Below are 16,117 nucleotides of genomic sequence, written 5' to 3'. Positions count from 1 at the left end.
ACAGCTGCTTCCAACTTGGCGGAACTCTTTTTCCTGTAATTTTTACCCGCTATAATTAGCTTGAAATTTAACTCTTTCAAGAGAGGAAACTTGCATACTAGCTGACGTACTGACGTTCCTTCATGGCATGGATTTTATCTGTGCTTCTGGCGTAACACTCCAAAACATTGCATGTATGCTTTGCCACCGACCTGACGCTAAGTCACGCAAGGAGAAAAACGTCGAATACAAAATTAAACGCTAATTTTATCTCTAAAACTAGTTGAAGATATCCAAAAAATAGAATTAAAAGAAATCTTAAAGACGAATATCATAAAATACGAGTACATCGAAAAGGTCTTAGGCTCGAAAATGCACGAGGACACCGTATGCGGGTTAAAATGACGTAAAAACAAAATAAGACTGGGGCGAGCATTCGCCACAGGGCAATTTCTCTTTCAATCTCAATTTCTCAGCGGGAGAAATCGCCTAGATGTGGTCCGATTCCTCGCTGTAATGGCGGAAAAGGACTTTCTACCGTTGACACAGAATGTTGTTCGTGGATTGAATGATAAGCTTTACGAAAAACGTAAAACAGCGGCTTTGGAAATTGAGCGGTAAGTATGTCAAGTCATGACCTGTTTTCCGGAACAAGTACTCGTACGTGTGATCTTGTTGCGAGTCGTCAAATCGCTTTATTATTTTTGGAGATCTCCTGCTCTATTTTCGTTTATTTATGTGCTGTATACTTCTTCAAAGCGAAAAGTCGTAGTAAACCAAACTTAAGTTCGCCTATCAGATTAGACACTGCACTAAAATGTTTGTAAATGAAGTATGATTCACACGTGTTGAAATGTTTGTGTTTTCTTTGCTTCCTCGTCGTGAAATCTTCTGTTTGATTACTTTAGAATGGTAAAAGAATTTGTGGCTAGTAACGACGTGAGGCAAATAAAACGACTGACTGCTGTGCTCGCTGACGAATTTGCAGTTTCACACAATAATCACTCGAGAAAAGGAGGTCTTATTGGACTCGCTGCCACAGCTATAGCTCTGGGAAAGGTGACCATATTTGCTTTCACCTAACGGATGTGTGATTGATGTTTGTGTTTGTTAATTGTCAAGCACTTAAACACTACTGTAACTGTTATTGGAAGTCAGTTTATGTTCAAGGAAGTTTAATGTACTGGTCTCATTTTACCCCTTAGTAGCAGAGATTACAACAATAATAAGAACAGTGACAAGCACGAACAATGACATTCATTTCTGGTATACACCACACAATGAATAGTGCCTTTTTGCAGGTGTTGCTTGGCTAATTTGCAAGTGATTAGCAAGTACCTCTGAACAGCCTAAGAGACAAAATCATACATCAAGAATTTAATTTCCAACAATTTTTAGTATATTGACAGAAACAAACAAATATTTTGGTTTTTATGTGTTGTATTCTAAAACAATTAATCTCATTAGCCTTGTTGGAAGTGGTGGATATTTACCTCACAGCTTTGCTGCTTGGCAAGTATCCAGCACTCACACTTAAATGAATAATTGTCATATTTACAATTGTGTTGATGTTCAGCAGGCAACAAAGATAGAAGAAACTTGTTTGTACTGCCCAGAATTCTCCTCCTGAATTTCAATGATCTGAGCTACTTTTAGCCAATTATGGAAAACATTCTTCTTTCTATTCACCTTCTACAACACTTTGTAATGAAAACCCTTAAGAAGGCTCCTGCAAAGATTTCTCAATGCATTAAAGTAAAATATTTAAACTCAGACATTTTCAAAGATATGTGATGGAAGACATATCGGTTATTAATTTTGACATTTGTTAACCTTGTATTTTGATTATAATGCTGATGTGAAGTGTTTTGTAATGTTCTTTCTAGGATGCTGGTCTATATTTGAAAAGTCTTATTCCACCAGTGTTAACCTGTTTCTATGATCAAGACAGTAGAGTTCGTTACTATGCCTGTGAGGCACTTTATAACATTGCCAAGGTTGCAAGAGGCTCAGTGTTACCATTCTTTAATGATGTATTTGATGGGCTAAGCAAGGTGAGTCAAAGTTAACCTTGTCAAAGGTATTACAATTATTATAATAATAATTTATAATTTTGGAGTTTCCTCTCACATGTCACAATGGTTGTTTTCAATGGCAGCAAGGAGGCAACGTAGGAAGCACGAAATATTGTTCTGACTAATATTCTTCATTTGGGTGATTAAATATTGTGATTTCCAAATGGATGTAACGAATTGGTACTTGAGCTTTATGTCAAGCAATTTTGGCAGAAATCATTTTGTGATTTCAAATCAAACTTGCCCTGTGTGCTCATTTGATTTTGAAATCAGGTATACAATTTCCGACCTAACCAAAACTATGAAAAACTTCTCCAATGCGATTGGTTATCACCAGCCTGATTTAAGCACTGAAGTTGTCTGATTTTCTATTGCTCTGATGAAAGGCTAACGCTCGAAACATTGGCTTTTTTACCCTTTATGGTGGCTAATTTACGTTTTCAACTCAGTTGTTAACATTAAATTACCTGATTTAAGCACTAATAGGATAGTGTACACGTCATGCTTGTAATTGGACAGTGTAATAGGACTGTTAAAGGGACAGTTAACATGTCATGCTTGTGTAAGTGGACAGAACGTGTCATGTGCACATGCTGTTGTCTCGCATTTTGCTAAGTTAACTGTTGGTTTTTTTTATGAAAAGGTAGACTTGCTGTCTAGTTTCTTTTACAAATTTTGTCATAATTTTGATTAATTGGTAACAGGACTTTGTGTTATCCAATTGTGTCTGTAATCATACTTGTAATTAACAAATTGGACTCCCGCTTCTCAGTTGTCTGATTTTGTTAATCACTCGTATGATTAAAGACCAAATTGGACTCAACTCAGTCCTATTACCATTATAAATTGCACTCTTTCAGTTCAGATTACCATTATCAATTGCACTCTTTCAGTTCAGATTACCATTATCAATTGCACTCTAAGTAGCCAATTTGATTGTGTGTTCAGCAGTCATGAAGCAGGCTGTAATGTTTTTATTTCATAGTGTTTATATCTAATTAAAGTTAAACTGAGATTAAAAATTAAAATGTTCCTAATAATAGTTGGTTGTGAGAGTTATAAGCATTGAGATATAACACGAACCTCTAAATATATGTCCAGGGGCAAATGGTTAAAAGGTTGAGACTACTGTATACCTTTATGATGCTCTGTCACAAGTCCATCATTCAGCTAAGGCTTGATCTATGCACTTCTATTAGACTGAGATGTCAATTTTTTTCCTTTCAGCTTGCTGCTGATCCTGATATGAATGTAAAAAATGGAGCCGAGCTACTTGACAGATTGGTCAAGGTAGGTTAAGAAAACTGATGAGTAACCCTTTTCACCCCAGTATCTGTAGAGATATTCTCCATACAGTTCTCCTTACATTTCCTGTGGTATTGACCTGGAGAATTAGTTTGATAATCAAGAGGTTCTTTGGTTGGTTACCATTTCTTTTATTCTTGTTACCTACGTGTTTGGAGTTCGCAATGAGACTGTAACGAGAGATTAGATATAAGTCGCTTTTAGGAGTTAAAGAGTTAACCCAGATGTAGTTCAATAACTCTGTAACTTCTCTTGGAAGAAAATATTTAGCAACCCTTTGTTGGAGGATACACTCAGCCTCTGATGGTTCAAATTTTGTCCTGGTTGAAAACTTTTTCACTCCAGTCAACTGATTTTTTTATTTCTTTTAGATTACAATAACTACAAAATTATTGAAGAACAAAGGAAATGGAAATGACACTGATTTAAAAAGAATTGATCTAAGGAAATATCTGAAACCAGAATGTCTGGCAAGAATAGAGAAATTTATCCCTTAACCTCTGATAAAACACCAAATTCTCTTAACTAGTTTTGATGGAAATGTGAAAAAGCAGGGTGTGGAAATTCCAACTCACATTTTGTGAGTATGAGGGTAATAAGACTAAGGCAAATGTTTATAGATAAATTGAATTAACCTTCAGATAAACAACAGTGATTACTATTTTTTTAACATGGAGTTCTTCAAAAGATGGTGAAAATTAATTTGTTAAGCTATCAACCTACCAATGACTGGCTTCTAATTTTTTCTTCACAGTTTTACCCTTGAATCAAATTGAAAGGTCATGAGAATGAAAGATGGAAATAATCATCAATTTAAGAAGCTCCTGATTGTCCAACAAATTCTCCTTGTTAATACAATAGGAAATGTAAAGAGAATGGTGTGGAGAATATGAATAATGTCAGGGTGTAAAGCAGTTATAGAAAACTATTGCTATGTATAATATGTGTTATGTACGTCATTAACAATCTGGAATTTTCAATTTCCTTTGCAGGATATTGTGACAGAAAGCTCCTCATTTGACCTAGTTTCCTTCATTCCACTGTTGAGAGACAGAATTTACACAGCCAACCCATTTGCAAAACAATTCCTGGTCTCCTGGGTGAGTGTAATGCGTCCTAGCACTGCTTATAAGGAGATACATACATCTTACTGAAAGGTTTAACATATAATATGTGCAGATATAATATGATTTGGATATAAAATTGACTCCTGGCGTTTGTTCTTTGTCCAGTTGGTGGTGCTTGATGCTGTACCAGATTTGGATCTAATTACACACCTTCCAGAGTTCCTTGATGGTCTCTTCAACATTTTCAAGGACCGCAATCCTGAGATAAGGAAAATGTTAGTGGTTCTATTATTCATTTGAAATATTGTCACTAACCCTTCAACTCCCACAAGATAAGTGATGAGAATTAGGAAAATTTTCAATTTGGGGATAATTAGTTGATCCAATACAAAAATCTCTGAACTAACATCACAAGAACTATATGGCAGATAGTAAGGAGAATTAACAATAAGATCTTGGGAGTTAAAGTGTTAAAATACTGTTATGTAAGGAAAATCTTCAATGGAGTGTTGAAAGTAATCTAAAACAGTATGATGAATTAATAATGGAGTGAAAGATTGTCACTTTTGATTTTCCTATTGTGTAGGTGTGAAGCAGCGCTTGGTGAGTTCCTGAGAGGAATCAAGAGAGAAACCAAGAATGTCAATTTTGCTGACATGGTCAATATTTTGGTTATTCACTCACAGTCAGAGGGTAGTATGATAGTCATTTTCAAGTTGCTATCTGTGGAGCCTCAGTTATTAGACAGTCTTGATGATGTTAACAAGAACATGGTTATAGCAATGAAAATATTGTCATTTTTGCAGATGAGGTCATACAATTTACTGCTATCACTTGGCTGAGGGAGTTCATCACACTATCAGGACGGACTATGCTACCCTTTAATGCAGGAATTTTAAAAGCAATATTACCTTGTATGGCATATGATCAAGATAAACAGAATATCCTTTTTTGATTGTTATCACGACTTTGTTTAAAGACCCTCTTTCTTCCATACTAATTTGATTAACAATAATTTTTTTCAGTTTTTTCTGACCTTTTGCCCCTTTAACTCTCATGTCCTTTGGTAAGTTACTCTATTTGTGGGAAGGAGACAAAAGGGGGATGGGGAGAAAGTTTTGCTCCCCCCCCTACTCCCATTACTGTTGCCCCTATGACTTTCATGTCCCCTTGTGAATTGCAAATGTTTGTGCATGCCTCCCTTTACTTTCCCATTTCATATAACCCACCTGCCCCTATGCACTCTGCCTTTGTGCTTCAGTTTTCCTCTGGTGCCATGGTAGGAGTCTGCAAAGTCAGCCTCCAGCTTTCTCAGTAGAGCTGCCTCTCATGCAGATGTATTTGCTCTATATGCCAGATAATAATCATGACTCAAAGTTCTGTCCTTGACAGTTATCCACATATCAAAGAGGTGGCCAAGACAGTCAATCAAAGCTTAATGCGACTAATTACAGAGGATGATGATAAGGATGTTGATAGTGACACTGTGTCTATGGATTGTGACAATGATTTTGTGCAGCCACAAACTCAAACTCAGCTGGATCTTGGCCCTGTAGTAGATGTGCTAACAGTGCAGCTATCACATAAGTCTATACAAACCAGGATAGCTGTTTTACGATGGGTGTTATTGCTTCACATGAAGACACCAAACAAGGTGGGTCTAACTGTCGTAGATTATTTAATATCATATTTATGTTGAAGAAACTCTGTTGATAGAGGCTTAGTTTCACATATTTTACTTTGCAGCCATTTGATTGCACTAACAGCATTTTTAGAAAACTAGTATAATAGCAATTAAGCCAAGGATTTAGGTGGATTCTAGAGTCAGAACTTTCTGAATAGTTTTCAAATAGGCAAATTAGAGAGGCTTGATGGGCATAGGGTGAAAGGGAGAAAGTTGGCCTTTCTTTTGAAAATGAGTGCTTCAGTCTCACAGTCACATTGTGCAGGGTTTTTCTAGTAGGATGTATATAGTGCTATTCTCATTTAATCATAGTCTGAACTTTTCTTTATTTGTGTGACTGTACATTTGCACAAACATTTGAAATATGTTGCAGATATTTGGTCAAATTGAGCAGCTTTTCCCAGAACTTTTGAAGACATTGTCAGATCCATCAGATGAGGTAAGAGAGGCCCAGTGGGGTCATGGTTGACTCTGGACTAATAGTTAATGTTGTGTCAATGTGTAACTTAGATTATAATGGTTACATTTCTCCTTAGGTTGTTCTTCTTGTCCTAGAAGCACTTGCAGAGATCTCAGCCTCTCCAGCTGGTCCTCCAAGGAACAGTCCCTCTCAAAGCATGTCTGAAGGTAGCTTGCCAGGCTCAGAGCAGAATGCAGCCCCTCACAGGCAGCTGAATAAATACTTTCATAAGTTCATGAACAATGTCATGTCCCTTTTTAGAACTGATAGGAAACTTTTAGAGGAGAGAGGCTCTTTTATTTTGAGGTAATGCATCATCCACAAGTTGGTAGTTGATATATTGTTAACATTATTGGCAAAAAAAAAAATTAACAAATCATGTAGACATCACAAAGTGCCTGTATGTATCTGTATGTAACAATTTTTGCAGCATTCTACTTCTTCTTGTTTGTGAGATTTGGTAAAAAATTTGGCTTGGCATTGATGGGGTATGTTAAAAAAAGCCTTTCCTTTCTCTTTGCTGACAATGCACTGTACTAGGATCCTTTTCTTGAAGTTCTGTTTTCATTTAAGGTTGGGGTTGCAAAAGTTTTGAAAATTATTATGATAGACAAACTTAAAATAGCTAAGAGAAGCAATAGCTATAGTGAGAGAAACAAAATTTGGATGAGTTAGGATGCCAGAACCCACTTCTCTGTTCTTAAAATAATGATTTTAAAATTATGGCTTTATGTCCATAAAGTTACCAGGACTTGCAAGAAATGTGCTCCTGGTTTGTTGAAAGTTTGGTGGTTATCATTTTAAATGTTGAAGCTACACTTTAAGTTACCTATTTATCTCTTTTAAGGCAATTGTTTTGGATCAATTTCTTGAATGTTGAGAGTTTTGTACTAGGCTTAGTTGTTGTCTTTTTTTCTTTTTTACAGACAGCTTTGTCTTTTGTTAAATGCAGAGGACATATACAGAGCAATGTCAGAAATTCTCCTTCAAGAAAGTGACTTCCAATTTGCATCTCTTATGGTGCGGTATTTGAATATGATTCTACTCACTTCCAGTGAGTTGTTTGACCTCAGAGATCAGCTAAGGGAGCTGGCAACAGCAGTAAGCAGAGTCATTACATTTTTTTTTCATTTTGGCTTATCTCAATGATTAGGAGATAATTAACTACTGGTTGATTAACTGTGATCATGATTATTCTTATGTTTTCAGGAGAGCTGTTCTCTTTTCTGTTGTCTATACCAGTCTTGGTGTCACAACCCTGTGGCAACAGTATCCCTGTGTTTACTGACACAGAACTACCAACATGCCTGCGAACTGCTTATGATCTTGTATCCTTGTCATGCCCAGATACTAATTCTGGATTCATTTTTCAGTGCACTGCCTCCCTCCACTCAAGAGTAGAAACAGACAAGCAAACTTTGTCTAATGCAGAAAACATGAAATGGGTGGGAGTGATTGAGAGGGGAGGGAGGGGCTGAAGGCTAAGGGGTTTGGAGTTACCTGTGATGGATTAGTCACTTCATACAGCAGAAATTGAGATTGGTAGTGTGATGGGTTTGATTGGGGTGAGGGGTGTTAGGATGAATATCAGATAAGTTTCCTTCATGATAGCTAGGTTATTCATAGCACTTTAGAAATTGGAGAATTTTGTTGACCTGGGCTATTTTTTAGTTATTCATTTAGAATAGTCTTTCCAGTTCTTTTACACTATCATCCAGCTAACCATTTCTTTCTGAAAACCCTTCAAAGCCAACATCCTCTAGAAATTTCCTTGACTTAATTTTTACCAGTGGACATCTTGAGGTAAATGTTGAGTTTCTTATTCAGATTGATAAGTTGGTTCAGCTTATAGAGTCTCCAATATTCACATGTGAGTCATACCTTTGCTATCAATTTGAATTAAGAAATTAAAATAAGTTTCTCTTGAGAGTTGGAGGCTGACGATGTAGAACTGAATTTCATTAATGTTATCAGTGATTTTCTCTTGGCTGTTAATAAAAGTAAGAGTAAACAGTATAATGTCCTGACTAGTTCTACATGTGGGTAGCATGCATCTGATTAGTTGAGAGGGTGGTTTTTTTCACCAATTGCAAAGGAAAATTAATTTAAACAAGTGCTGTCCTGCATTACTTTTGACACTCAGTACATTGCTCCAAGTAAGACATAATCACATTAGACATTTTGGTGAGTAGTATGGCTGAGTACTTTTACAAGTTGTGCCCTATTTTGATGGGCCTGCAACGGGCATCAAACTACAAACAAAAGCAAAGCAAACAGAGGGGCAGTTTGCAACAATTCTTGTATAAAACTTAGGTCAGATTACAGTATAAAGTAAACAACTTTCCAGTTAACCACACAATGTTGCTGGTTATTTGTACTCTATTTGATGCAGTTGGGTATTTTTTTTTTTACAGATTTACGTCTCCAGCTTTTGGACACACAAAAAAATCATTTTCTTTTGAAGTCCTTGTATGGCTTGCTGATGCTCCTTCCACAAAGTGATGCTTTTACAACCTTAAGAAACAGATTAGACTGTGTACCAAATGGAAGAGCACTGCCATCTGGCATAAGGTAAAATTCACAAATTCTGTTTCAAGAAAGGTTTTGACTGACCTTAAAAGTAACTATTGATGATTTTAGTTCACCATAAAGTCAATTCTCTTCAGATAAGCACTGTAGTTAATTATGATACTTGTTCCATGTTTAAGTTTGTTATGAAAGTTTGCCTTTGGCAGAAATGATAAACCCTTAGAGACGTCAGCTATTTAGATTTTTCTTTTTTCCAAGTCCCTTGTACTTGATACCCCAAATTTGATGGCCACCCTTTGTCAATGATGTCTACCATCACCTGCATATTTGAGAGATGCTGTAACTGAAAGGTAGCCCAATCAAGTCAAGAGGTCTGCGTTAGAGAACAGGCAGGGTGCATGATTGTGTTGTGCTCTTTGGCAAGACACAACCCTCACTATGCCCCACCCAGGAACCTAAATGGCTCCTGGTGAACTGTAAGCAAAACCTGACAAAATGCTGATTGGAGTGGGGGGAGTAACCTGCAATGGACCAGCATCCCATACAGGGGGGATGGAAACACTTCTTGTTGCTTCATGCTACAGAAACCAGAATAAGCTCTTCCTGGACAGGCCACTTGGTCAGTGTACAAATTTTCTTTTCTTTTAGGATTGTAAGACTTATGGTGCATGATTGACTTAATGCTATTTTTTTTTCTTTTCCATTCTTTCATTTCAGTGATACTCATGGTGCACATGACTTCCCATTGCGTGAACATGTTCAAAGAATAAATTTCAAGGAACTCTTACACCAGTTCAAGACCGTACAACAAAAACATTTTATAAACAAACATTCTCGCTCTCCACACTTGGCTAAGAATTTGTTGAATGTGTAGATACCTTTTCAGGGTTTATATAATAACATATAAAAAAAGTACAAATTTTATTTTGAAGGTATTTCAAGTGTAAAATAATTTCATTAGTTTATAAAGATTGTTGACTGCCAGCTCAGTTGGATCAAAAATTATTAAAAAGATGATCTTTGTTTTAAGAATGCAGTTGTTGATTAAGACTAGGCAAAAACGTTTTTGATGTTTTACCACATAGTGACTGCCAGGAGACAGTATTAACCCTTTACACCCTAACATCAGTTTTGCATGTTCTCTATACTTTTCTTACAGTATTTAAAAGGATAATTTTTTAATAATCAAGAACTTCTTGAGTCTGCAATAATTTCCTTCATTCTCAGGATTTTTATTTCTGTTTCAGGGGGGATACTGTTAGGAAAATTAGATGCTTATAACTCTTAGTGTCAAAGGTTTAATGACCAGTGAAGCTTAAAGGTATTGAGAGTAACATCTGAATAGTACTAATAAGAGGAAATCTCACAAAGGTTCAGCATCTTGTCCAAAATTTCTAGATTATTACAGCATACTGTAGTAAACAGATGTTGAGTACAGTCAATTGGTGATGGTATCATGTTGATCCACACCTAATTGGTAAGGAGGGAATGAAGGCTTTTGAGAAAGTACAATGCTGTGATAATTGAGAATGGATGTACATGTACTCTTTTTCCTTTTCAAGACAAATTTATTAACTTAATAAAATAACAGCACACAATACAAAACACAAAGAAGAGTAGTACATAGGAATATGGATTTCAAACCATTTATTAGTTGTTCTGGCACCCCTCTTCCAAAATTTCTTCAGTCTGTGAAATTGTTTCCTTAAAAAATGATTTAATTTGCCTCTCATAAGAGGATAGAAGTCTTCATGAGTTAGAAATTGACAAAATAATATAAACTGATTTCCAGTAACAGTCACCCAGCTCCTTGTATTTACATTGTCATTCAAAGTTCTCTTAGTTACTTAACAGTAACATTAGGCAGCAGGTCCATCGTCTTTCTTCAATGATGATCAGCAACCATGACATATCTTAATCCACAATAACCACAGGCGTGAGGTCCTTCCTGGTCCTGCAGCACATAAACATTAATTTGTTTGTGTTGTGTAGTGCATTCTTACAGAATTCCAATTACCCATAAACATCATTAGAATCTTGATAAGAGGACCATATAGGACAGTGTGAGCAGGGGATGTGGGAAAAAAGAAGTGCATGAAAAGAAGAAGAGGAAAAGGGGCCATCATGTGATAAAATGCTTGTTGACTGTTAGGAGGGTCTTCCCACCCAGTTGATAAGCATGGCATTGTACAATAAGCTAACAAACCTTATCCCTTAATCTTGCCATACTAACATCTAAAAACGTTTAGTATAGTTAAAGGGAAATAATCCCCACAATAGTGAATCAGTTTGTTAGTTACAGAGTTGATGTAAGGAATTATTGAAAACAGGTGTGGAAAACTGTGATCTGTTATTGTGATAAAAATTGAAAACTAAAACAGGTTCTATACCTTACAATCTGTCTGTAAGTGCTCTTATCCCATTAACAGATACTCCCTCAAGCAGAGAAGAGGGGAGGGGGAGGGGGGGGGGGAGTATCAAGACACAACACATGTACATGTACATGAAACATGCAGAGGTTTGTTTTACCAGACAGACAATTTGCACAAAATACAGTAAATCCTACCAAGTTGATGTACACCTTAGGATGTCCAAGAGGTCCTCCTCCTAAGATAATAAGAATTAGGAGACAAGCAAATCAAATTTTCTTCACAGCTTATAATGATAGGCAACTTTTATTTATCCAGGATCACTGTGAACTCAGAAATAAGTGGGCAAAAATACCTGCCAATCAGATGTGAGAAAACTAATCAGTGAGTAAGAGTGATAAGTGGATCAATTTGTGGTTTGTTTGTATGTAATGATCTCCAGTGTGATTGGTTATCACACAACAAACATTACAGTCCCAAATCACATCACGTGTCCAAAGTTTTCCGACTTTGAGAGTAAATCTCTTCTTCTGCCTCCCGAATATATAAAACATTAAAAGTTTGAAAGAAGCCAAACAGGTACATTTGACAGAGGAAAAAACAAAACAAACCATGCAGACTTTGTATGTGCAGCTAGAAATGATTCACAAAGTATTTAAGAACAGGCTAAGTGTTTCCTCTAAAACATTTGTTAATTTGAATTAACACAGAACACATGCTCAGTGTAATGTGATGCTTTAAAATTGAATTTGAGGACTGATCATCTTAGTAAAGATAATCTTGCCAAGACAGTTGTGGGCAAAAGTGAATGACAGAGACCTCAATGACTCTAACTCAAGTTTTCAAAACAGTCTGATATCAAGATTTCCTTATAACCCCATACTTTCCTATTCATGTAGTTTGTAGATAAAAAAAAATGACAAAAAAAACTCTTTACTGTTAATCCTAAGACTTCCTTTTTATATGGGGTTAAAGCAAAGGTCGGAAAGATTTCCATATAAACCCATTCTATAGTAAAACAAAGCAGCAGTTCGTCAGGCAATCATTGCTTTCACCATTGTTTTCTTTATCTTAGCACTGTATGAATAATGAAGTATGGGGCTGTGCGGAAATCTTGCCCAAAACTCTTTTTTAAAATCTTGCCCACACCATCAGACTACACAAATACCGATCACTCTTAGGTTCAAACAATACAAAGCAGTAAGGCAAGGAAGAAGACTTAACCTCCATCACACCATACAAAACGCCCATGAATCTCAATTGGTGGTTCTTCTGCGACCAGGTCAATTGCAAACTTCTCATTTACCTACAGGTAGGCGAAAATTAGAACTTAAAGTTGCACGATAAACTGCATGTGATGCAATATGACTTAAATGTTTACTGATGATACCACCCAGTCAGCTCTTTATTGCGCCAAAGCTGGCCTGTAATACCGTACTTGTAAATAAAAATGCCTTACCTCCTTTGGCCTGTCTGTAAAGCGGGCCATTCTGTAATCGCTTGGTTCCCATTGCTACAAATTTCAGAGAACTTAATTAGCATTATAAGTCTGATATATGTGCCCACAAAAGTCATTTAAGTCATTAAAAATTTTGACTGTGCCGTGATTAAGCGAAATCCTTAACCACCTGTCCAGTGTGAGTCACTTTATCTGGAGAAGCAGAATTTGGAGCCGAAAAGTGGAGGGCCACGACGCCACGGAGGTTGTTTCTGACAAACAGTCGTCGAGAAACAACTCGCAAGAAGGCCGCCATCTTGACTTTAGGTATCCCACAATGCTGTTCGCACGTATAAATCTACTTAGGTATGAGTCAGCGGTCTACCTCTGCACTCAACAACAACATGGCGGACAGGTCGTCAGACAAGAAAACAGATAGAAAAAGAGGAAAAGGCGAAAGAAAGGAGGAAAGAAAGAAGAGGAAACGTAGTGAAAATCAAGAAATAGAACTGGCTAAACATTATGAAACATTGTAAGGGTAAAAATTCTCTCAAACTATTTTTAGCGTCGGGAAGGAATATTTTGACCATGAGATTGTTAGGCTAGCAAATTTTGAATTTGTGGCATCTGCGAAGGTTGAAATACATTCAGTTCCAATGGAATTTATATTTGCGTGTTATCATGACTGTGCTTGCCTTTTTAGCTATGAACAGCCACCCCCAGGGATCATAAAGGTAAGAGACTGGTATCTAACATTTTGTTTGTAAATTGTCTTGCGCTGGAAGTTAAGTTGCTCCGTAATTAAACACTCATTTTGGAGAGATTTGAAAGTAAAATTTCTGCACCTATTATGTTTATTCCAGAGTTTCCCTTTTGCGAAATTTTAGAAATGTCCTTTACAGTTTTTGAGAATGTTCTACGTGGGCTTCCATATTGCAGAAGAGTAACTTGGCAGAAAAGCACAGACCTGCCAGCAACCATGTTGCAACATTACCGCACCAACCGATTTTTACGACCATGACAATGAATAGCTCACTTGACTAAGTATCTATAGTATGTGTTGCCAGTAATACCCTAACAAAAGTTAACCTTTGCTGTCTCTGTATGGTAAGTTGGGAATGCAAATTCATGATGATTTTGATGGCTCCTTTTCAACTAGGAGAAAGAAGAGCTTCCAGAAGAATGTATACCTGATTTACCTGAAAACCAGAGTGCAAGAGATTTTCTTTCCCATGCCCCCACTAAAGGCCTATGGATGCCACTTGGAAAGGAGGTCAAAGTTATGAAGTGTGAGTTATATTGGAAACTGGATCTTCTTGAGTGTACATTACAAGAGTTTTCTTCTCATGAAGGGTGTTATAGAGTATCCCTCACACTTCTCCTTTGTGGGAGAAGTGTGAGGGAAGTGTAAGCCCTTCATTTGCTTTCTTACCCTGCTCTCCTTTGTTGCTAATGGCTGTGTGACCAAAACAGGTACAGCATGTAGTGCGTAAATCAGGCAAAATTTGGAAGTCTTTTTTTCATTTCATTTGGCTTTTGTGGGAGAAGAAGTGGCTTAACAGTCAGTGAGCTGGGCTCAAGGTCTAGAGGTGCTGTAGGGTCATTATGTTGTATTTTCCAGCAAGAAACTTGACTTTCACAGTGCCTCTCTCCACCCTAGAGAGTAAATGGGTACCAACAAATTGTCAAAGGAACCTGGCAAATGCTGAGGGGATGGGGGTAACCTGCAGTGAACTAGCATCCTATCCACAGGAGTAGAAATACAAAGTCCAAGTCACTTCAGAAACCTGGATAAACTCCAGACTCACTTACTTGGGTTTAAAACTTTAAATGATCTCTTCTTTAGGTTGGCGATGTAAAGCCTATGGCCACAGGACAGGTGATAGGGAGTGTCCCTTGTTTATCAGTGGCAACAAAAACAGTGAAAAGTTTCGAATGGTGAGATCTTGTTGACTTAACTACAGACCAAATATTATAAGAGGTACTTTTAGTGAAAGTAACAAACTACAAACTACTTAATATTAATTAAATAAAAGTATCTATTAGGGTTCACTATAAGTGATGCAATCTGATTGGTTACACAACTAACTTTCTATTCTTTGAAAGATAGTGAAACAAGGGAATAGCTTCACAATATACAGTTGTAAACAAAAAGAAATGCAGGCACAAATTTTATTTCGTTGTTAAGTTTTGAATTAAATTTTGAATGACTTTTCAATATCTGTTAAACATGTACATTTTGTGCACCCTAATGTAAAAATATTTTTGATATACAAATCAGGCACATGAAGACCCAATGCATGAGTTCATTCAAGATAAAAAGAGAGCAGAAAAGGAAAGCAGGTGGGATATTGTTTTTGACCTTGTTTACACTCACTGGTGAAGTTTATCCATATTACTACAGAATGACGCAGTTCAGAACTGTGGTCACTCTGCTTGATGTGATGCTAAATGTACATATATGTAACCCACAACCATTTTGTCTGGTTTCCCTGAAAGTTTTCCTGGTGGAGAGAGGTGCTCTGCATATTGAATTTTACAACATTTCATGACTTGCAGTGTCACTTTACAATATCACATCAGAATATGTCACTGTATCAGGTGATGCCACTTCATCTTACCAAATCAGTCAAGGAACATATCGCAGCTTCAGTTGGTAATCTTAATATTTTCAGAATACAACAGCTCAAGGCCTTACTTGAAGAGTCAACAACAAGCGAGAGTGATTCAGAGAAAAGCAGCAAAGGTTCTGGTGATGAAGACAGAAAAAAAAGACTTAAAAAATCCAAGGTGAAACATAAACGGAAAGAGAGCAAAAAACATCGACATAAACACCGGAAGTTATCAAAACACAATGACGGTGATAGAAGGAAAGATGATTTAAGGGAGAAAAAGGACAAAAGATGAGAATTTTAGAACAGGGGATAATATGGCATGTGTTATCAAGTTATCATCATTTGTCAAAAGGCACGTGGTCAGATCTGTTGGAGCCTAGCCCTCCACAATCGGAGTCTGTTAGCCGAGACAGGAAGTTGGTCCTGTTGAGATCGTGTCGAGAAGAGGCTTTCGGCAAAACACATAAAATGTGATCCCTTGACCTGGACGGAGGAAATCCCTTGTGCACTAAGGCAGATGGATATGAAATCACATCCGCTATTTCCGTAGAGTTTTCGGTCCCCGAAAAAAACGGAGGTTTCCAGAACCGGCTCTC

At 36.9% G+C, this 16,117-nt stretch overlaps 3 protein-coding genes across 4 annotated transcripts; 2 read left to right on the top strand and 1 right to left on the bottom strand.

Annotated features, from left to right (window-relative positions):
• Positions 1–424: 424 nt before the first annotated feature.
• LOC131800298 (protein VAC14 homolog) lies at positions 425–10,252 on the top strand. Its single transcript, XM_059117982.2, has 16 exons — positions 425–596; positions 888–1,038; positions 1,866–2,033; positions 3,282–3,344; positions 4,352–4,459; positions 4,592–4,701; positions 5,013–5,119; positions 5,233–5,372; positions 5,832–6,080; positions 6,484–6,549; positions 6,647–6,876; positions 7,497–7,671; positions 7,780–7,898; positions 8,361–8,440; positions 8,985–9,141; positions 9,817–10,252. Exons 1-16 carry the CDS (start codon positions 496–498, stop codon positions 9,971–9,973), a joined length of 2,181 nt encoding a protein of 726 aa, XP_058973965.2. The 5' UTR covers positions 425–495; the 3' UTR covers positions 9,974–10,252.
• A 473-nt stretch (positions 10,253–10,725) lies between these two features.
• On the bottom strand, positions 10,726–13,256 carry LOC131800299 (NADH dehydrogenase [ubiquinone] iron-sulfur protein 6, mitochondrial-like). The gene is made up of 5 exons (XM_059117983.2): positions 13,097–13,256; positions 12,928–12,981; positions 12,693–12,774; positions 11,666–11,706; positions 10,726–11,053 (listed from the first exon to the last, which is right to left on the bottom strand). Exons 1-5 carry the CDS (start codon positions 13,220–13,222, stop codon positions 10,985–10,987), a joined length of 372 nt encoding a protein of 123 aa, XP_058973966.2. The 5' UTR covers positions 13,223–13,256; the 3' UTR covers positions 10,726–10,984.
• Positions 13,257–13,280: 24 nt separating this feature from the next.
• On the top strand, positions 13,281–16,039 carry LOC131800283 (retinitis pigmentosa 9 protein-like). Of its 2 annotated transcripts, none has more exons than XM_066164230.1 (6): positions 13,281–13,438; positions 13,610–13,640; positions 14,066–14,195; positions 14,753–14,844; positions 15,188–15,249; positions 15,466–15,599. In XM_066164230.1, the coding sequence occupies exons 1-6, from the start codon at positions 13,311–13,313 to the stop codon at positions 15,509–15,511; spliced, it is 489 nt and encodes a 162-aa protein (XP_066020327.1). In that variant the 5' UTR covers positions 13,281–13,310; the 3' UTR covers positions 15,512–15,599. The 2 variants fall into 2 exon arrangements, with proteins under 2 accessions (XP_066020327.1, XP_058973951.1); XM_059117968.2 differs by having other exon boundaries at positions 13,282–13,438; positions 15,582–16,039.
• The last annotated feature ends 78 nt before the right edge of the window (positions 16,040–16,117 follow it).

The sequence above is a fragment of the Pocillopora verrucosa genome, chromosome 3 (genome assembly GCF_036669915.1).
Source record: "Pocillopora verrucosa isolate sample1 chromosome 3, ASM3666991v2, whole genome shotgun sequence".
Classification (NCBI taxonomy): Eukaryota; Metazoa; Cnidaria; class Anthozoa; order Scleractinia; family Pocilloporidae; genus Pocillopora; species Pocillopora verrucosa.
The sequence above is the reverse complement of the archived record's forward strand: the minus strand, read 5'-3'. Positions and strand labels throughout refer to the sequence as shown.